Source organism: Thalassophryne amazonica, chromosome 5 (genome assembly GCF_902500255.1).
Source record: "Thalassophryne amazonica chromosome 5, fThaAma1.1, whole genome shotgun sequence".
Taxonomy (NCBI): Eukaryota; Metazoa; Chordata; class Actinopteri; order Batrachoidiformes; family Batrachoididae; genus Thalassophryne; species Thalassophryne amazonica.
In genome coordinates, this window is record NC_047107.1 from 48,738,396 (window position 1) to 48,760,527 (window position 22,132).

At 39.5% G+C, this 22,132-nt stretch overlaps 1 protein-coding gene across 3 annotated transcripts in view; it reads left to right on the forward strand.

Annotated features, from left to right (window-relative positions):
- Positions 1 to 22,132, forward strand: part of slc8b1 (solute carrier family 8 member B1) — a 90,374-nt gene that overhangs the window by 30,184 nt on the left and 38,058 nt on the right. For all 3 annotated transcript variants that reach the window (XM_034170129.1, XM_034170130.1, XM_034170128.1), the window contains 3 exons: positions 7,793 to 7,945; positions 8,283 to 8,335; positions 12,774 to 12,831. In XM_034170129.1, the coding sequence (XP_034026020.1) occupies positions 7,793 to 7,945; positions 8,283 to 8,335; positions 12,774 to 12,831 (264 nt within the window). The remainder of the gene's footprint in view (positions 1 to 7,792; positions 7,946 to 8,282; positions 8,336 to 12,773; positions 12,832 to 22,132) is intronic.

Genomic DNA, 22,132 nt, shown 5'->3' on the forward strand with positions numbered 1-22,132 from the left:
ACCAGAGGGCACCCTGCCTGGAGTGCGGGCTCCAGGCACCAGAGGGCGCTGCCGCCTCACAGGAGCAGCCGGGGTGACAGCTGACACTCATCACCTGTGACAGCTGTCACCACTCATCTGATCTGCATCGGTATATCAGCAAGACGTCATCTCCACCTCTTTGCCGAGATATCGTTCTACCTGAAAGGTAATATCCTCAGCCTGACTGCTTGATAGAAAGCCCTTTTTGTGATTTTTGTGAGTGATAACAGACTTTTTCTCCAACGAGAGGTGGAGGTAGCTTCCCTGCCGTGCAGATTGCTGGGTGCAGACGCACCCCAGTTTAATTGTGTTTTGTTCCTCGCCAGCAGTACCAGGTCCGACACGCGGAGGCAGTGGCCACCTGGGAGTTCGGGACTTGGCGGCTCCAGTATTCCCGGGGTCTGGTGGCGGAGGAAATCGTGTGGTTCCGGTTCTGCTTTGGACAGACGTCTCCTATCTTCGAGCCTGCCCACACGACACCTTGTAATTTGACCTTTGATCTATTGTGTAATCTGTTGTGTTTGTTGTGCACGTTCGCAACAGTAAAGTGTTGTTATTTGACCTATTCCATTGTCCGTTCATTTGCGCCCCCTGTTGTGGGTCCGTGTACTTACACTTTCCCAACACAAACCCAACTTTGTCAGTCTTCAAGTGATCATATTGGAGAAGCTCAAACTGACATATAGTGCAGGTTTTAAGCAATGTGTTGTAGTCTATTAGAAGTGCATTTACAACATTTCTACTTCCCTGCCTTTGACTTTCATGTTGCAAAGATTGACTTTTTACTTGAAGAAATGACGGCAGTTGCAATAATTGAAGTTTTACTGTGCATTTTTGTATGATGGTGAAAGAGTAATATTGCATGCATGTCAAGGATTTTATACAGTTCATGCTCATTATCATTTATTTTCTTTAGGTTATGCTTATCAATCAATCAATCAATCAACATTTATTTATAAAGCGCTTTACAGCACCGACTGGTGTCCAAAGTGCTTAACATTAAAAACACAAATTTACAAAATAAAACACATATAAAATAAAATTTTAAAACAACACATAAAAAAAAGAACATAAAAATAACAGAACATGTCACCTCCCCACTAAGTGTTAAAAGCCAGTTTAAATAAATAAGTCTTTAACTTAGATTTAAAAAGTGCTAGGTCAGGAATAGTACGTAACTCAAGAGGTAGCTCATTCCACAGTCTGGGGCCAGCTACCGCGAAAGCATGATCACCCCAGCGTTTATATCTTGACCTTGGAACATCTAAGTAAAGCTGGCCAGACGCCCTTAACGTCCTACTGTAGGTGCGCAAAGTTAAAATTTCAGACAAGTAGGGAGGTGCAAGGCCATAAATAGCTTTAAAAACAAACATTAAAATTTTAAAATCAATTCTAAAACGAACTGGAAGCCAGTGGAGTGAGTATAGGATGGGCGCAATATGCTCACGTCTAGAAGTGTTTGTCAAAAGATGAGCAGCAGCATTCTGCACCAACTGGAGACGCACAAGAGACGACTGATTAATGCCCGCATAAAGTGCATTACAATAATCAAGTCTGGAGCTGATGAAAGCATGAATGGCCGTCTCAAGATCACGTCTACTGAGAAAGTGCTTTATTTTAGCCAAGAGGCGAAGTTGGAAAAAACTAGCTTTGACAACAGAATTTATTGTTAAATAATATAATTTAAATATATAAAATATATATATATATATTTGTCTCTCTCTGACTGGTTTCTTTTCAGTGTTTGTGCCTCTCATTTCTTTAAAAACAGGGTGCAAACCCAACAATGCATAAAACAATATTGCATTGTCTTGAATTTCAGAGGCAGTGGTCAGAACCAGTGAAGAATGGTCCAGATACCCTGCATTAGAGACCCTGCAAGGCTTATGACAAATGTGGGTGTGGAATCCATTAGCTTAGCAGGGAAATTAGTGCAGAAAATCCACTATGGTGATAGGGCAGTTTATCTGCCAGGGAGGGAATTTCAACAAGTTGAGACTGTGGCCTGCTCCCGTAGACGTGTCCATAAAAATCATAGAGGGATATGCTTTGCAAACTTAATACCCATTACTATATTGGATCATGTTGAAATTGAGGATAGCCCAATGGTTGTTGCAGCAATATCAAAGATTTCATGTCTGCTACCTACAATGCGTGTGGAATGTCTCAAACCTAAACCTACTTCTAGGCATCTTATATATGCCACTCTGGAACCACCCCTAAACCCAAACAGCTCAACTGTCAACCCCACTGAGGTCCTTAGACTGGGTCTCATTAACATAAAATCACTGTCCTCAAAATCATTGTTGATTAATGATTTAATTATTGATCATCACTTAGATATGATTGGGTTATGTGAAACCTGGCTTAAACCTACAGCTGTCCTCCCCTTAAATGAAGCCTGCCCACCAGCATATACATTTAGTCACGTCCCTCGTGATGCGAAGCAAGGTGGGGGTGTAGCTCTTATTTATAAATCTAGGTTTAGCTTATTAGCGGTTGGGGGTAACAAATATAACTCGTTTGAGCATCTGATTCTCCGCTCCACTCAGGATATTATGCATTGCCAAGGTCAGAAGAATAAAAATCAGCCGTATTACTTTGTCACTGTATATAGGCCTCCTGGCCCATATTCTGAATTCTTAGATGAATTTGGTGCGTTCATTTCTAACTTGTCAACGAGAGCAGATAACATTCTGATCACTGGTGACTTTAACATTCATATAAATAAGCCTTCTGATCCCCTCTGCAAATCATTTATGGAAATTGTGGATGCATTAGGATTTCGGCAATGCATTCAGGATTTGACGCACATTAGTGGAAATACCCTGGATCTGGTTCTCGCACATGGTATTGCTGTCACGAATATTGACGTCATGCCTCTTACATCAGTGGTCTCTGATCACTCACTTATTAAGTTTACAGTTTCACTGCCGTGTTTAGTGGAACAACAACCTTATTTATCACTGCAGCGATGCATCAACTCCTCAACTAAGACTGAACTAGAAGCTAGATTGCCTGATGTCTTAGCCTCACTTTTGACAAATACCTAGTCAGTAGACAGACTTGTGGATAGTTTAAACTCAGTGTTCAAAATGACACTCGACATGATTGCACCATCTGTGTTGAAACTGCGCTCCCCCAAATCACAGTCACCTTGGTTCAAAGATTACCTGCGTGACCTCAAGCATAAAGCAAGAGGTCTAGAACGGAAATGGCGTCGTTCAAAATTACAAGTATTCCACCTTGCATGGCGTGATGCTATCTTAGACTATAAGCATGCACTATTGGCTACAAAGCGGACCTATTACTCTTGATTAACAAAAACAAGCATAACTCAAAGTTCTTGTTCAACACGGTGGCAACACTTATTCATGGACAACCACCTGTAGTTCGCTCTCCTTTTACAGCACAAGATTTCCTGGATTACTTTGAGAAGAAAATAGATAACATTAGGTTGAACATATCCCAGCATGCCTTAACCCAGCCACTACACCCTGCTATTGAGGTGGGCGCCACTACTGAGGTATTACCTAGATTTACAGAATTTGATGGTATCTCTCTAGACATGCTGACAAAACTCGTAACGTCAACAAAATGCACAACCTGTTTATTTGATCCTATACCAACAAAACTGTTTAAGGACCTGTGGCCCACTCTTGGGCCGATTGTGCTGGAAATTATTAATCTTTCTTTAACTTCTGGATCTGTTCCTAAATGTTTCAAATATGCAGTGATTAAACCATTACTTAAGAAACCTAATCTTGACCCTAGTGTATTGAAAAACTATCGGCCGATATCAAATCTATCATTTTGCTCTAAGATTCTGGAAAAAGTGGTGTCACGGCAGCTTGTAGACTATCTTACTGAGAATAATCTCTTTGAGCCACTGCAGTCTGCTTTTAGAAAATATCATTCCACAGAAACGGCTCTCACTAAAGTGGTGAATGATCTTCTGCTTACAATGGATTCGGACACCACTACGGTTCTGTTGCTGTTAGATCTCAGTGCTGCATTTGATACAGTGGATCATCATATTCTACTTGATAGGCTTGAAAATCATTTTGGGATTACTGGGAGTGCCCTTGCTTGGTTGACGTCATACTTGACCAGTCGTTCTCACTGTGTTTTGTACAGTAACGCTACCTCTAACCTTAGTGACATGAAATTTGGGGTTCCTCAGGGGTCTGTCTTAGGCCCTCTGCTTTTCTCCCTGTATATAGCACCCCTTGGGCACATATTGCGGCATTTTGGGATTACCTTTCACTGCTATGCAGATGATACTCAGTTATATATGCCGATAACTGCTGGTAATCTCGTTCACATAAAATCCTTAGAAGATTGCCTTGCATCAGTGAGAAGTTGAATGTCTATAAACTTCCTACTTTTAAACTCTGAAAAGACTGAAATGATGGTTCTTGGTCCAGTGAGACATCGGCATCAATTTGACCAGTTAACACTCAGCCTAGGCTTGTGTGTCATACATCACACTGACAAAGTGAGGCACCTTGGGGTAATTTTTGATCCTTGTTGTCCTTTGGTCTCCATATTAGAAATATTACTAGGACTGCTTTCTTCCACCTGCGAAATATAGCGAAGATTCATCCCATCCTGTCTATGGCTGATGCTGAGACCCTGATCCATGCGTTCATCTCTTCTAAATTGGACTACTGCAATGTTCTATTTTCTGGTTTACCGCAGTCTAGCATTAGAGGTCTCCAATTGGTTCAGAATGCTGCAGCCAGACTTTTGACACAAAGCAGAAAGTTCAACCACATTACACCCATTTTGGCGTCTCTTCACTGGCTTCCTGTCCCAGTGAGATCAGATTTTAAGGTTCTGCTACTAACCTATAAAATTATTCATGGACTGGCACCTCCGTACCTAGATGACCTAATTAAACCTTACGTACCGGCCCAAGCTTTACGTTCTCAGGGTGCAGGACTACTTTGTGTCCCTAAGGTGAATAAGAAGTCTGCCGGTCACAGAGCTTTCTCTTATCATGCCCCTATTCTATGGAATGATCTCCCTGCGTCAATAAAACAGTCAGATTCTGTGGAGACTTTCAAGTCCAGACTTAAGATGCAGTTATTTTCCCTTTCATATGGCTAGCATACTGGTACAGTTTTGTTTTACGCTTTTTACTCTTTTAATTCATGTTATTAGTAATTAAAGTGGACCGCGGCCTCAACTTCACCTAAATTCTGGGTCTTTTAGTGAAGCTTAGGACTAGCGGCCGGCGATCACCTTAGTATTTCTTCTGTTTTTCTTGTTGATTAATGCTGGCAAATTATACAGTATTTTTTGTCTTTCTGATACCTGATTCTGTTTTTTCTCTGTTTAAAGTGCAGCTCCAGATGGGAGTTGTGTTTGTGTTGGCGATCCTCCTGTCCTGTGCACCAACAGCAATTCTTGTATATTCGTCCGTGAATTGTTCTGTGAATTATTTCTGTAATTTATGTTTGTAGCATGGCCCAAGCAGAGGGTCACCCCTTTGAGTCTGGTCTGCTTGAGGTTTCTTCCTCAGAGGGAGTTTTTCCTTACCACTGTTGCTCTGGGGGTTGGTAAGGTTAGACCTTACCTGTGTGAAGCGCTTTGAGGCAACTCTGTTGTGATTTGGCACTATATAAAGGAAATAAATTGAAAAAAATAAATTGACAGATACATAGTTAAGAGAATAATTCAAGTTTTTTTGTTTTTTTTACAAGTTCAAGCTGTGTTTGAAAATAAAGTTTTGAAAATCGCACGCCACGCCTACTTAATTTGTATATTTCACTGGTATCCACCGCTTAAATTGTTAGTTATAACCCAAAGATTAAGTGGGAGAAGTTTCATGCTTTCTTCAAAATGTGAACAATTGGCCCATTTGTGGCACCTTAGAACCTGTACTAATATGTTAAAGCATTTTTGATAAATGACATATTATAGACATATGATAGATAAATGACATATTATAGAGCTCCTTAGCCGGGAGTGGTTCCACCTCAGTATCCTTTCACTAAAGTACTTATATCTTGTTTCCATATACATTTCAGCATGCTTTATTGTTATGAATACAAACAGATGTCATTTTTCTTGTTCTTTTTTTAATATTATTATATTAATGATAAAAATAGAGGAATGGGGTACAATTAGTTAAACCTAACAACTAACATTAGCTTATCGAGCCAGCTGTAGCACCGTTTATCATAGCTAACAATATAGTCGGTTCTGTTCTGGTTGGTTAGCTAACGTTAATACACACTTTTGTTTACATTTGTTGTTATATGTATTTGATAATACTGTTATTGTAGGGTTGAACTACGCTATGGTACTTCATATGCTAGTTACCAGCTTTGTTTAACCTTGTTGGCTAGCAAGGTACGGTTGGCTAATTAACGACTAAATTAACGGTAGCTCATCTAGCTATAGTTAGCTTACTTTTGTGATTTACCCTTTTATTTTACATGGTGAAGATTTTTAATGGTTCTTCAGTTTATGGGTTCTTTAATAGATATCAACAGATAGTATCTGTGTTTGGGGTTTCCATTAGAATGCATATAGAGTATGGATTGTGTCTTCCTATAGTAAGCTAGCAGGGTGAACTTTAGATAGATACCTAAAACATATTACATCATAGCTTCTATTTCTGTAATAAAATAACCATATTTATAGCTTAGCCTACTAGCTATATTTTAATTTTACAACAAGTCTACAGACTAGGTAAACATATACTACAATGTTCTCCTGTATGAATATTTAGGTTTCAGAAGCTAACTCCTATAATATTATGTAGTAACTATATTTCTTGTATATGTTGTTTACTACCCTGATTGTGTAAATATCACTTATATACATGCTGTCCATTTTCTTGAGCCGCTTAGGTGGGTAGGGAGAGTACCCATTGGATAAAAAAGCTTTTCAACCTACCATCCCTGGTTATCAAGACCAGGCACCTAAGTGGCTTTTTTTTTTTTTAGATATATACTTTTGTATACACTAGTAGAGTTCTACCTTAGAATTGGAATGTATTGTAGAAGACATACCTTACTGAATTTTCATATGCTGTAACGGTGGCACGGTGGAGCAGTGGTTAGCACTGTTGAGTTACAGAAAGAAAGTCCTGGGATCACTTCCCGCCTGGTCCTTTCTGTGTGGAGTTTGCATGTTCTCCCAGTGTCCATGTGGGTTCCCTTCTAGTGCTCCAGCTTTCTCCTACTTCGAAAGACATGCAGGTTAGGTGAATTGGAAACTTTAAATTGACCGTAGGTGTGATTGCATTTGTCCGTCTTTGTGTGGCTTTGTGATATACTGGCATCCTGCCTCTCTTCTTATGACTGCTGGGATAGGCTCCAACACCACGTGACCCTTAATTGGAGTAAGCGGGTATGGTTAATGAATGACTTAAATAATAAGTGGATTAATTATCAGTTGCTAATCATTTTGTTTGTTTGGCTAATTGTTTCAGCTGTAATTTAATTTATTCATTTTTATCAGGGTTACTGAGGGAGCAAATAGCCAGTTAATCAGTCACAGGAAATGAACTGACATTGTATCTGTTTGATATCTCTATATCAAACAGATGTAGATTTGACTTGATTTAATTTTATTTAGACTGTTGATTTTGACAAAATGAGATGAAAAAGTGACTGGGTTTGAGGACTTTATAAAGGTTTTTTTTTTCCTTTCTTTTTGAAAATTTAACAATGGAAGTAATGTAATGACTAATGTCTGAGTCGCTTCAAAACATTTGTAGGAAATGTTATGTACTTGTGTGTGTCTGTGGGTTCAGTGTCACCTTGTGATGACCCTCAATGCTACTGATCGCTGTGCGTTTGTGAAGAACACCACGGACTGTAGGACAGAAGACGGATTCATCAACTACCTTCAGGTGGCCTTCTGTCTGCTCCCCCCAAATCTCACGCCTCTCACCATCACATTGTGTGTAAGTTACATGGACTTAATCATGTTGTGAGAAAATAGATTTGTTTACATTGTCACTTTGTTGACACACATCTTCTTTGTTGTGAGAAAGAAGCCACTTTCCATAAGGTTAGAGTTTTATATCAGGTTTCATTCAAAGTAAGAGTTCAGGCACATTGGAGTAAATCTGTAATTCTCAATTCTAAAAAAGCAGAACAGAAGTACGTCTCAGCATTAACAGATGACTGTATGAGGAAGTTGACTGTACTGTGGTATAATGTGGAATTAACGTCTGTGGCTCAGTTAGACATTGCTAAATAATGATCATTTCTGAACTTTTTTCTCCTGTTTCTGCACAGGTTATATGGTTGCTCTTTTTGTTCGTTGTTCTTGGGCTTACTGCATCAAAATTGTAAGTTTGCTGAGAGTGATGATGTGTGTGCACCGCAATGTTTCATTCAATTTTTTATGTTTCAGTTACTTGTTGAACAAAGAGTTGTAGCTCAACGCCACAACACCGCGAGGGACGCAAAGGACGAAGCCAATTGGACGCCAAAAATTAAACATGTTTAATTTTTTCTGTGTCCCATGCTCGACACAGAAAAGAAGTTGTTTCAACGCAAGTCAGGGCAAAGCAACACCCACACACTACAACGTTACCCAACACCAATTTATTAATCCTGCATGTGTTTTGTTCCCGAAGTATAAATCATGCAGGATTGTTTTTATACCGTGTACACAAGGCAGTAAAAACTACACGCTCAAAGAGCACAGAAAAAAAAAAACACTGATTGCAGCCTGGCTCACTCTCACCATAAATTCTCTCACAATTGATTTTGAATAAAGTCCAAAGTCCTCATGCACAATTTCTCGGATAGTCACACGACTGAAAAGTCACCGAAAGCCGTCCTGTGAGACCAACACGGAGGTGCTTTTGTCCCGCGCCATGAGCGGCTCCGTGGCGCATCCCTCCGCTTCTCTTTCCATGAAGAAAACTCCTGTAACAGTGGAATGTGCCGAAAAAGTCTTGATGTCCACATCTTCTGCCATTTTTGTGGAAGTCAGACGACGTCCCGGATCAACAAAGCCTTCACGTTGGAAATGATCTGGTTGTTTCAGCGGAGTGTCAGCCTGTCGATCGGCGCTCGGAGTGCCCCATGCTCTCAGACGCTGTGGGCGGTCTTTAAACCGGTTGGAGCACTCCTTAATCTGTGTAATCCCCATAAGATCGTCCCTGAAAGCTATCTGAATTTTCCGAATGGTGTCCACCTGGAGGTCTCTCACAGTTTCTGGAAAAATTTGATGCAGCAAAGCTCCAAATTGTTCAGACATTTTATTCGCAATAAAAATCTGACAAGAGGGGTGGACTATTGCTCACACAAAGCCTGCTCACAGGCGAATGACGCAACCGACAGGCGTGAAAAAACTCATGCATGCGCACGAAGGTTCAAGCTTGGCTGATGCAATCACACGTGATTCAAATCCATATGGTTTTTGCAAAAAATAAAAAGGTCGGATACTTTTCTAACAGACCTCGTAAACGTACTTTTACAGCTCCTCATAAGAAGGAATGAACATGCAACTGTTTTACCAAGCCATAACAATATAAACATTACAAATAATTACCTTTTAGACTGTTCCAAATGTGTTCTCCACGTCATGAAGCACAGGAAAGAGAGAAAGAAAAAAGCTGCAGTCCTCTGTGATTCCAGAAGGGATTAGAGGTGTTTTCAACAGCCAAACTCTTAGAGAAAATGATTAATCTGCTATGATAATAATTACTTATATACGCAGTGTCCAGTGCACAAAGTGCGGCATCCAGCTGGGAACACAGTGGGAGAGATTGTCACGACGAAGTGCGTGAGAGTGCGGAGCCAAAATGCGTGCAGGTGTCAAGGCACCTTTAGATATTACTCTTTTGAAAAAACAACTGGCCACTTAAATTTTCAGTAGGCAGCCAGGTAGGGGTCAATTGAACAATTACACAGGGGTAAAAATTTAAAGATGCTCCAGTCATATTGAAAACTACACATTTTTTTTTTGTCTGGTCACAAAGATTCCAAAAAGGTATAGTTTGGACTATCTGACTAAATGTTATGGATTTATGGGGTAAAAACCACAAAAATGGTGACAAAGGTCAATTTCAGTTTGTACAGGGGTCAAAAGTTAAAGTTGCTCTAATTTTAATAAAAAAAGTGATGCAAATTATTGATTCGCTTCGTTGCTGCTACTGAGGAACTCCTGTGTGACGCCAAGCTGTGGATTCCCTTTGACTGGCTGAGATTTCCCCAAGTAGCAGTGAACGAAGAGGGAAGAGCCAAGTGCAGAATCCCTGTTTGAGAGGCGGGCGCAGGAAATGTGGCATACGCAAGACTGCCGCTGGCCCAGCATGGCCCGGGGTGTTATGTGCCGACGCGGGTTGAGGAGCGGACCTGCGTCTGACTGAACCCAGCGCTAAATAACCAGAAAGCGGTTCCAGAAAAAACAAAGCAATTTTATTTTCCCCCTTTTGTGCAATACTCTGTGTACAAACATAAAAGTGCGTTTATCTAGCGGAGTGAAGGACGGCGCGCTCTCCAGCGCCCAAAGGGATCGAAGCCCGGCGCTTCTGGACTCACGTTCACTGCCAAACACCCCCCAGGTGGACACGACAAACTGATTCTGTGAAGGATAGAAAAGGTGAGGTAAGTCAGCAGCTATAACTAATATCCTTCAAAGGCATACACTATCAGCAACACATTCAGGTCTGAATTTAAGCTTTATGTAAATGAGCAGCTTCTCACAACAGGTGGAGGATCATCAGTCCGCATGCCACGGCAGTGAGAAGCAAACTGCACAATTCTCATCAATATTCAAATATACTGCGTAACAAAATACCACATTACTATTAACATTTATTCAGACAATCAATCACCTCTGATGTGTGCTGACAGCATGTGTCCCTCACCCGTCCTCCTTCACATACACGATGTGTCAAACCCAGGCGCGGTCCTCAGCGTCTCACAAACGAACATCACAAGGTCAAGTTCCCGGCAATTCTGCTTGAATCACACATGGCTTAAATGCAGAACGCCATCTCATTATCGGCTTCAGCTGAAAGTCTTTAAGGTTGCACGTGAGCATCATCCACAGGTGCTGCATATCATGCTGATGAGGGTGAAGGACTCTTCGGCCAGCACCTTTTCCACAGACAATAAATCAGTTTGCATACCACCTGGAGAGCAAAGAAAAGAAAAGAACACCAAAATGTCCAGCCAAACCCCCCCCAACACACAACACGGGGCCCTGAGTCCTTCTGATCGAGGCTCAGCCCGTGGACGGTGTGAGGCCAGTAATGGCCCCTGTTGTGCTGGGGTCAGGTCTTCCCTGAGTCAGGTTCTTTGGGAATGCAGATGGGTGGTAAACTCCATCTAATTAACAGTATGCTTAAATTCAGCGGGTTGTCTTGTCTGGCTTGTGGTAGTGGGGTGGAGCCCATAGGAGGCTGCAGGCAACCCCACCGGCAGTGACTGTTGCGTGTCGACTGTGTTTAACCTATGACGCAGGCAGGCAGCACAGTAGACCTACAGCCTAAAAGTAGGCGGTAGGCCAACAGTTAAGCGAATTATTTTATCAGCACAAATGAGCACAAACTAACAACAGTGCTATGTTAATATTTTGAATGACAGGGGAAGCCAGCTTCACACAGGTTGACGTCACGCATGTAAGAACATAGGCCGAAGCTGTGAACAGGTGAAACTGTAAAGCACAAATTTTTATTTTAACAGCACAAAACCAGAAAAATCCGCACAACCTGAATGCTCCCGTGCAAAAAGCTTTATTAGATACAAATAGTGGTGACGTTTCGGGGAGCTGCCCTTCTTCAGACATTTCTTGTCATTCAGACATTTCTTGTCTGAAGAAGGGCAGCTGCTCAAAACGCCACCACTATTTGTATCTAATAAAGCTTTTTGCACGGGAGCATTCAGGTTGTGCGGATTTTTCTGGTTTTGATCTGTCCTTTTTGTCCGTTTTTTTGTATTACTATTTTAACAGCACAAACGAGCTCAAACATAGAGACCATCTTGTAGCGATTTCGACATGGGGGGTTGGAGTAGAGTGACGTCACGTGTGTAGAAAATAAGCTGTAAAAGCGTAAAAACCATAAAAGCACAAATGTTTCTTTTAACTGTACAAACAAGCACAAGCGTAGCACAAACAATAGAGACCAGTTTGGAGAGATTTGGAAGTGGTTGGGGGAGCTGAGTGACATCACGGGTCAGAAACTGCATTTTTGAATTACTCCAAAGCTTTAACAGCAGAAATGAAAAATTTTACGGCCCAAACCAGCACAAACGTAGCACCACCACCTACTGTCCTGAACACAGTTTATCATCAGGACTAGGACAGATTCTACACATACACAACCATTTGTTTATACACATGGTTGGTGTTGAATCTTGGTCATTTTGTTGTTGCTTCGCTTGTAAGTTTTTAAAGTCTGGCAAAAAGGTTCCTGGTTCAAAGCCACCCATGCCCATTCTCTACATATATCTGCGCTTGCACCAAAAAAGTCACCCAGTGTAAAATGGATGTTAAGTCAACAGTTGGATCCATGCAGGATCCGCTTCAGTGTCTCAGAGCAAGAGTGGAAGTAGCTGAAAAAACACAGACCAGCAAATGTTTCACTTAAGATATATCCTCAAAGAAAGTTGCTTGTTCTGCTTTTTCTTTTCATAAATGTACTCCACTGTAGAGCTCCAGTAGCCTCTGAGTAAAAAGCTACAAAAAGTGAGGGAGTGTAAATATTTCTGAATGCATTTCTTTGCTAAGTTCTTCCATCACTTAATGATTCATTTTTTTCTCCTCAGTTTCTGTCCCAACCTGTCAGCACTAGCAGCTACTCTGCACCTCACTCACAATGTGGCTGTATCCTTTATCTCCATGAAATGTATATTAATCATAAGATGTGATTTTTTTTTTTTTTTTTTTTTGTAGAATCTCACAACTGTAAAGTCCCAGGTTCACTTCCAAACTTGTCCTTTATGTGCGGAGTTTGCATATGTTCCTCTTGTTTGTGTGGGTTCCTTCTGAGTGTTCTAACTTCCTCTCACTTCCAAAGACATGAAGATTAGGTGAAATGGAATTTCTAAATAGGCCATAAATGAGAGTGTGAATGAGTTTGTTTGCCTAACGTATTTTCCACACAATATGTTGAACTGGAGTATTAATGTCCTTTGTCCAAAAATGAGCCATCAAGAGGAAAAAGCATCCACACTACTCACAGCTGTTGAAGCAGTAGGTTATATAATTGGAAGTGATTGGACATACTTGTGTATAAATTTGTTTTGATACTTATGAGTATTCCTCCGGGCCAGGTCACATTTAAGTCACAAAATGTAAATACACTTTTTGACTGATTATAAGTTTTAAAAACATTATATAGTCTTACCTTAGCATAGCTGTCCTCCTTAATTTAATTTAGCTTTTATTTAACAGGTTGAGATCGAGATCTCTTTTACAAGGGAGACCTGGACAATTATAAAGTTCCTAGTCCACCAAACCTGCATGTCTTTAGATGTCTTGGCTTTCTCTGACATATATATATATATATATATATATATATATATATACACACACACACACACATATATACAGCGGGGAAAATAAATACTTGATACACTGTTGATTTTGCATAAAATGCACATTAATTATTTAAAAATCATACAATGTTTTTTTCTGGATTTATTTTAGATTCTATCTCTCACAGTTGAAGTGTACCTATGATAAAAATTACAGACCTCTCCATTCTTTGTACAACCCCAGTTCCATTGAAGTTGGGACGTTGTGTAAAATGTAAATAAAAACAGAATACAATGATTTGCAAGTCCTCTTCAACCTATATTCAATTGAATACACCACAAAGACAAGATATTTAATGTTCAAACTGATAAACTTTATTGTTTTTGTGCAAATATTTGCTGAAATGGATGCCTGCAACACATTTCAAAAAAGCTGGGGCAGTGGTATGTTTACCACTGTGTTACATCACCTTTCCTTCTAACAACACTCAATAAGAGTTTTGGAACTGAGGACACTAATTGTGAGTGTCATGATTGGGTATAAAAGGAGCATCCCCAAAAGTCTCAGCCGTTCACAAGCAAAGATGGGGCAAGGATCACCACTTTGTGAGCAACTGCATGAAAAAATAGTCCAACAGCTTAAGAACAATGTTTCACAACGTTCAATTGCAAGGAATTTAGGGATTCCATCATCTACAGTCCATAATATAATCAGAAGATTCAGAGAATCTGGAGAACGTTTTACGTGTAAGCAGCAAGGCCGAAAACATTGAATGTCCGTGACCTTCGATCCCTCAGGCAGCACTGCATTAAGAACCAACATCATTGTGTAAAGGATCTTACCGCGTGGGCTCAGGAACATTTCAGAAAACCATTGTCAGTTAACATCCATTTCAAAATGAGCAAATATTTGCACAAAAACAATAAAGTTTATCCATTTGAACATTAAATATCTTGTCTTTGTGTTGTATTCAATTGAATATAGGGATGATTCTTTAACTACGGGCGCTATTGGCCTTGTAAATGTAATTTCCACCACACCATTGCCTTACAATATAAAGCGCCTTGGGGCAACTGTTTGTTGTGATTTGGCGCTATATACATGTGCTCTGATGTCACTGTTTATCTCCATAGAAACTACCCAAACAATCTTTCATACAAACTGTTTAAAGGGACATTACAGTGTTGTGGTGGAAATTACGGCAATAGTGTGGGACAACTACATTTTGTTTAAAAAAAATCACAACAGTTGTATGACATTGAATACCCCAATTATGTTTTGATTATTTTACTGATATTTTATTCAGAGATATTTTAACACATTAGAAAAAACGTTTCTTTACCATTCATTTTTACCATTGAAGATCAGAAGTCTGGGTGTGGGACAAGCACAAAACTGCAATATTTGCATATGATGCTGAAAAAAGGTGAAAAAGTCATCATAGATTACTAGAACAAATTTCTTAACACACTTTCATTGTAAAGATAACTATAAAAGTGTGAAATTTCCCCTTTTTTCTGTTTTTCATACAATATGATCAAAGGACATAATAAGTGCCAGTAGTCTAAGAATCACCCATAGGTTGAAAAGGAATTGCAAATCATTGTATTCTGTTATTATTTAAATTTTACACCACATCCCAGCTTAATTGGAATCAGGGTTGTAAGTAAAAATCCATATTGAATTGGGGTTGTAGGTGGCAAAACTTGCAAAATCAGTGTAAGTGTATCAAATACTTATTTGCCCCACTGTGTGTGTGTGTGTGTTTGTTCTATCTTAGTGAGGACCGGAATAAGTTTTAGACCAACAAAGTGAGGACATTTTGGCCGGTCCTCACTTTGACATGAGCTTAATCACCTCCAACGGCCTTCTAGAAGCTCCTCTATGATTTTCACAGTTTGAATTCATGTCAAGAATTTTCCACCAGAATTTCACACACATTTTGCCCCCTCTGGTAGAAGCCTGGTACTGCAGGTAAATTACTCAAGTGCGCCACAGTGGACAATAAAAGTACTGCAGCACACCACCTTCTGCTGAGTAGCAGTACTACAAGTAGTTGTGAAAACGTTTAAAGCCTTTCGAGTGAGGACCACAGACTGAGACAATGATTTATTAAAAAAAATAAGCATATTTTGGAATTTTTTGTAAACAGACTTATTGTAACATGCCCTATAAATTTGTCATCGACATTTGATTTGAAGCCTGACACACATTTGATAAGTTTATTTCCTGTATAAATGTGAGCAATTTAAGCTGTGATATTAAGAGCACAGTGGCCCCTCTGCACATGCACACGCTGCTTTGTGATTGGCTGACACTCCTTCAATTAAAACAATGTTGCAAAATTGCTCAGACTCAGCATATTATACTGATAATGTAAAAAATGTACTACTGCTGCATGTACTATTACTGCTACATGCAGCATGTACTACTACTGCTGCCGCATGCAGCAGGTACCGCTGCATGTGGCAGGCTAGGAAGGCTAGGTGGACTGATGGTAAATTAAGACAGAAATAAGTCCGGCCACAGAGCCAAGGTGTGAAAATACAAAAGTAGATTTTTTTTGTTAATGTATTACATTATGATTTTTTTATGAATATGAGTTATAGAATAATAGATATATGAAAACCAGATAAATATATATTATAATATTTGATATATTATTTATGATATAATAAATATATGTATATAGATATTGATATATTATATAATATATTCATATTGTTTATATTATATATGATAATAATAATATAACAATATATAACAATAAATATAATTATATCAATATCAAGAAATGCGTCAAACAAAATACAACAAATATTTCACAATTAAAAAAAATAGTTCCCAGTTCAGAGTTCAAAAGGGTTTAGGGTGTCTTCTGTTTCCCCTTATATTTTAGTTCAGTTGTTATAAGGTTTTCTCATTAGGTCAAAAATAAATGCCATAATCCAAAGAAGCATCCAGAAAAATGAAAGAACAGAATATCCTACAGCGTTGCAGCAATGGTAGGTTCAGGGGTAGCTCGCCATCCAATGAAAGAAATCCAACTAAAAAAACCTGACCTAAACAAGGTCAGAAAAACTCAAGTCCAGTAATAAATATATGTTTTTAACCTTAGCAACAAAACTATAAATAAAAATAAACAATATAAATACAATAAATCTTACAACAGTAATATAAATTAATATAATAATTGTTTATCTAAATGATAAACTAATTCAATTTAGAAGCTTCTTTTTTCCCCCAAGAATAATCAACGTCAAAAAAGTAAAGTGCACTTATTTATCAAAATTCAAGTTTTGTACAAAAGTACCATTTCATTATTGAATCAAAAATCATTAAAATAAAGAGATTGCATCCCATTCAAGAGGTTATAGAGAGGCTTGAGGCCATTCAAAAAGTCATAGCCGCTAAATGCTATATTTCAAAAAGTTACAAAAATGTACAAAAATTGAGAAGGGGGAGAAAAATAAAGCACAGCTTTATGTAAACAGTTCTTAAGCCATGATTTGGCAGTAATCATTCATAAAAAAGAACCACAGTGGGTTTTATATGGACAATTTTAGTCACGCTGACCGTGTTTCGTGCTATGCTAAGTGTTAGCTAACTTAGCTGAAATGTTAATGGTGTCCGCGGCGGCACAAAAACACAATTTTAATTAAAAATACAAAATGGATTGACTCACCAGTGAATAGAGGTTTGTAAAAGCCTGTTAGGGTGATGTCCACAAAGTTATGGGTGATGATGCAGTATTATTGAATTAATTAGTTTGATGTCATTGTTAACAGTTTAAATGGATACGTATTAAATACGAGTGGACAGACTCACCGATGAGAGGAGAAATAACTAATGCTAAAGGTTTTGTCAGCCCGTTGTGTTTATATGAGTGGGTTTTGAGCGGTTTGTTTGAACCAAACGTCAACAGAGCCACAGCGAGAAGCAGCGTGAGGTGCAGCACTGGAGCAGGAGAAAGTGACAAAGGGGGATCGGCAACTTAAAGGAACACACCCACAAAAATAAAAGGGCAACAGGAAGCTGGGCGCTAAATGACCTGGGTTACACATGTACTACTGCATGCACTACTGCTACTGCATGTACTACTACTTGTAGCAAGTATGTTATTACTATGTACCAGGCTAGATATGATTTATTTATAATAGCAAGAATACAAGCTAATTAATTAAGATAACTGGCTAGATCAGACGATAACGGTAAGACTGTTCCGGAGGTGAGACACAGACTGAAGAATAGATTTTGATGGTACCATATATTAGTGCAACATAGACAAACAAGATCAGAATTATATGAATGGCCATTCGTCAATAAATATGTACAGTGCAATGTAAGACAACAATCCTATGACAGGAGCAGTGAACTGGTTCATATTTGAAGATACAGGTGCACTCTGCCTCTGAGCCCAGTGCAGGAGCTGAGGGCGGGGGATGGGCAGAGCAGAGGATTTGTACTATCTTTTTGGGCCTTATTCAAAGTTGGCAGAGGGTAAAAGGCTGATGCAGTAGCAGATGTGTATTGATTATATTGATTGTTAGTATGGGTAGATGGTGTGTACAAATATAGAAGGGTCCGAAGTCAAAGGTCACAGAGTAATTTTAAAAAAGGGCCAAATTAGGCTTTTTGTTGGGCCTTTGATTACCGTATGTCTTTGCTTTGAGGACCCCCCTCAGTATTGCCTCAACTTATTTTCAAGGTTCCAGGGTCAAAGTTCACGTAATGAAAATTAAAAAGAAATTTTTAGACCTTTAATTGCTTTTTTAACCTTTTGGATACTTACCAATGGAATTTTGTGCTGAAATTCGACAATGCCATTGTCCTGACTGTCTTATATAGGAATATTTTTGTTCCATCTCACTGTGCCCTTTAATAAAGGAAGTAGCTTCCCTTAAGGATTTGAGAGCCCAGCTTTTTATGACGAGTCAAACACGTTGTCTAAACTCGCCGCAGTGATTTTGGAGTGAACTGGTTCATATTTGACCAAGATACAGGCCTTGATTGGTTGCTTCTCTGCAGTGTCTCTGAGCCTCCTCACAGGCCCCGAGCAGGAGCTGAGGGTGGGGGATGGGCAGTGCATATGCAGTGTCTTTTTGGGCCTTATGCAAATTTATGAAAAGCCACAGGTCTAAATATTTACTATGTGCATCATCTTTATGTCCTGATACTGTGTAGTGATTGTTGCAGTAAAATTCCAAGGTAAAACAGTCAAACGAGGCCTTAATTTGCTGATGCTGACACATGCGACCCCAGAAAACCACCTGTTTGACCTACTACCCTCTGGCCAATGGTATAGGTCAATCAAAACTAGGACAAACAGACTCAGGGACAGATTTCTCCCCAGAGCGATCACTGCACTGAACAATAACAAATCACTCTAATCCGCACCTTTCAAGTTTCTTGTGCAATATTTGTAAACCATGTGCAATTTTCCCGTGCAATATGATTCCACAGTTGTGTAGAATTCTCATTTTACATTCCTTAGTCCACATTTCATTTTTTTTTATTTTACCTTATGTTTATATTAGTTGTACATATACTCTGAATAATTTATCGTTAAATTTGAATATCTTTTATTTGGCTACAAATTACTCGCACCACGGAATCACCTTTTAGGAGTTGTACTCAGATCTTGCTGTAATGCAAATTACAATGACAATAAAGGCGATTCTGATTCTGATTCTAATTGGTAAAAGCGCAGTCTACACAGTACAACATGAGCTGATGTGGGGGATGGGCAGAGTATTGCAGTGTCTTTTTGGGCCTTATTCAAATTTGGCACAAGGTAAAAGGCTGAAAATGTAGTATGTTGATTGTTAGTATGGGTAGGTTGTGTGTACAAATTTTGAAAGGTTCAAGGTCAAAGTTGTAATTAAAAAAGAGGGCAAAATTAGGCCTTTGGTCAGCCTTTTATTATATCTTTTTCTTCATAATTCAAATTTGCTATGACAAAAAAATCTGAATAAATAGTATGTGGTTTGGGACCACCTCAGTATTGCCTCTACTTATTTCCAAGGTTCCAGGGTCAAAGGTCACGCAATGAAAATTAAAAAGCACTTTGTAGGCCTTTAAATGCTTTTTTAACCTTTTTAAAACTTACCAATGGAATTTTGGACTGAAATTCGACTTTGTCATTGTCCTCACTGTCTTATATATGAATATCTTTGTTCCATCTCATTATGACCTTTAGTACAGGAAGTAGCTTCCCTTAAGGATTTGCGAGCCCAGCTTTTTATGGCTATTAAAACATCTTTTTTTAACGTGCCACAGTGATTTTGGAGTGATTTGGATCATTTTGCCCAAAGTTACAGGCCTTAATTGGTTGCAAATTGCTGCCCTTCAACCGCCCACCGCGGGCCAACCGTAAGTCCGAGAGAGATGAAACAAAGCTTGTTCTACTTGTATTTATGTGATCTAAAACATTTGTGAAAATCACCTGCCAGCTATATGTACAAAGGAAAATGTCTTTCTTGAGGCCTTCATGTCAAAGTCTGTGACAGGCCTGACCCCTTACCCCATTCTGAGGGGCTGTTTTAGAGACAGCCCATTAACTCCTTGGGGGTCCTGGAAAAAAACAACTATGCAGTCTTGTAGAAGGTCCCCCAGTGATCTTATGTGCCTTTTTGTTGTCCCTAGGGTCAAAGGTCATGTAATTATAAAAAAAAAAGCAAATTTATGGCTTTAAATGCTTTTTTAACCTTTTGGATACTTACCAATGGAATTTTGTGCTGAAATTCGACTATGCCATTGTCCTGACTGTCTTATATAGGAATATTTTGTTCCATCTCACTGTGCCCTTTAATAAAGGAAGTAGCTTCCCTTAAGGATTTGAGAGCCCAGCTTTTTATGACGAGTCAAACACGTTGTCTAAACTCGCCGCAGTGATTTTGGAGTGAACTGGTTCATATTTGACCAAGATACAGGCCTTAATTGGTTGCTTCTCTGCAGTGTCTCTGAGCCTCCTCACAGGCCCTGAGCAGGAGCTGAGTGGGGGATGAGCAGTGCATATGCATTGTCTTTCTGGGCCTTATTCAAATTTATGAAAAGCCACAGGTCTAAATATTTACTATGTGCATCATCTTGCTGCCCAGTGCAGCAGGAGCTGAGGGTGGGGATGGGCAGAGCTATTGCCATGAATCAAGATTTAAACATGTTCAGAGGGATTATAAATAAATAAACTAATACAATAAAAATAAATTACTTACTAATACTAATTTAGTAACTAATTTTATTAATTACTTAATAAAAAGAGTTTATATTTACATGAATTTATTTTAAATGAAAGTGAAATACTTTGAATGAATGAATTAATGGATTTATTCGGCACACACACAAAGAACAGAATCATACCAATAATATGAATGTTATATAAACAAGCCTGTGAGTCCGAAAGGGTGTGGACAGAAGCAAAGCTTATCATCGCCCACCCCTGCTAGTATGAGTCCAACAATTATAACAGTCATAACAACATATACACAAATTCACAACACACTACATATCAACACAGACATACGAGGGCTGTCAATAAAGTAAGGGTCCTTTTTATTTTTTTCAAAAACTATATGGATTTCATTCATATGTTTTTACGTCAGACATGCTTGAACCCTTGTGCGCATGCGTGAGTTTTTCCACGCCTGTCGGTGACGTCATTCGCCTGTGAGCACTCCTTGTGGGAGGAGTCGTCCAGCCCCTCATCGGAATTCCTTTGTCTGAGAAGTTGCTGAGAGACTGGCGCGTTGTTTGATCAAAATTTTTTCTAAACCTGTGAGACTCATCGAAGTGGACACGGTTCGAAAAATTAAGCTGGTTTTCAGTGAAAATTTTAACGGCTGATGAGAGATTTTGAGGTGATTCTGTCGCTTTAAGGACTTCCCACGGTGCGAGACGTCGCGCTGCGCTCTCAGCCGCCGTCGTCAGCCTGTTCAAGCTGAAAACCTCCACATTTCAGGCTCTATTGATCCAGGACGTCGTGAGAGAACAGAGAAGTTTCAGAAGAAGTCGGTTTCAGCATTTTATCTGGATATTCCACTGTTAAAGGAGATTTTTTTAATGAAAGACGTGCGGACGGGTCCGCGCGTCGGGACGCAGCCGCTGCGACGCTCCGCCACAGGAAAAACACCTCTGTTGAAAGCCTTAAGGACAAGTTGGAACATGTCCTGCCTGTTAAACAATTTCTCATATACTCACTCCACTGAAAGCCATCAAAAGCCGCCTGGATTTTACAAATGGTTATCAACACGGAGGTGTTTTTCCTGTGCCGCCGCACCGCGTCCTCCCACAAGGAGTGCTCACAGGCGAATAACGTCACCGACAGGCGTGGAAAAACTCACGCATGCGCATGAGGGTTCAAGCATGTCTGACGTAAAAACATATGAATGAAATCCATATAGTTTTTGAAAAAAATAAAAAGGACCGTTACTTTATTGACAGCCCTCGTACACTTCAATATTCAATTACACTTCAATTCATGTATAAGTATGTTATGTATAAAGCGCCAAATCACAACAAGCTTGGCCCAAGTCACTCCATATTAACCCTGCCGACCCCCAGAGCAAGCACTAGGCAACTGTGGTGAGGAAAAACTCCCTCTTAGGAAGAAACCTCAAGCAGACAAGGCTCTAGGGGGTGACCCTCTGCT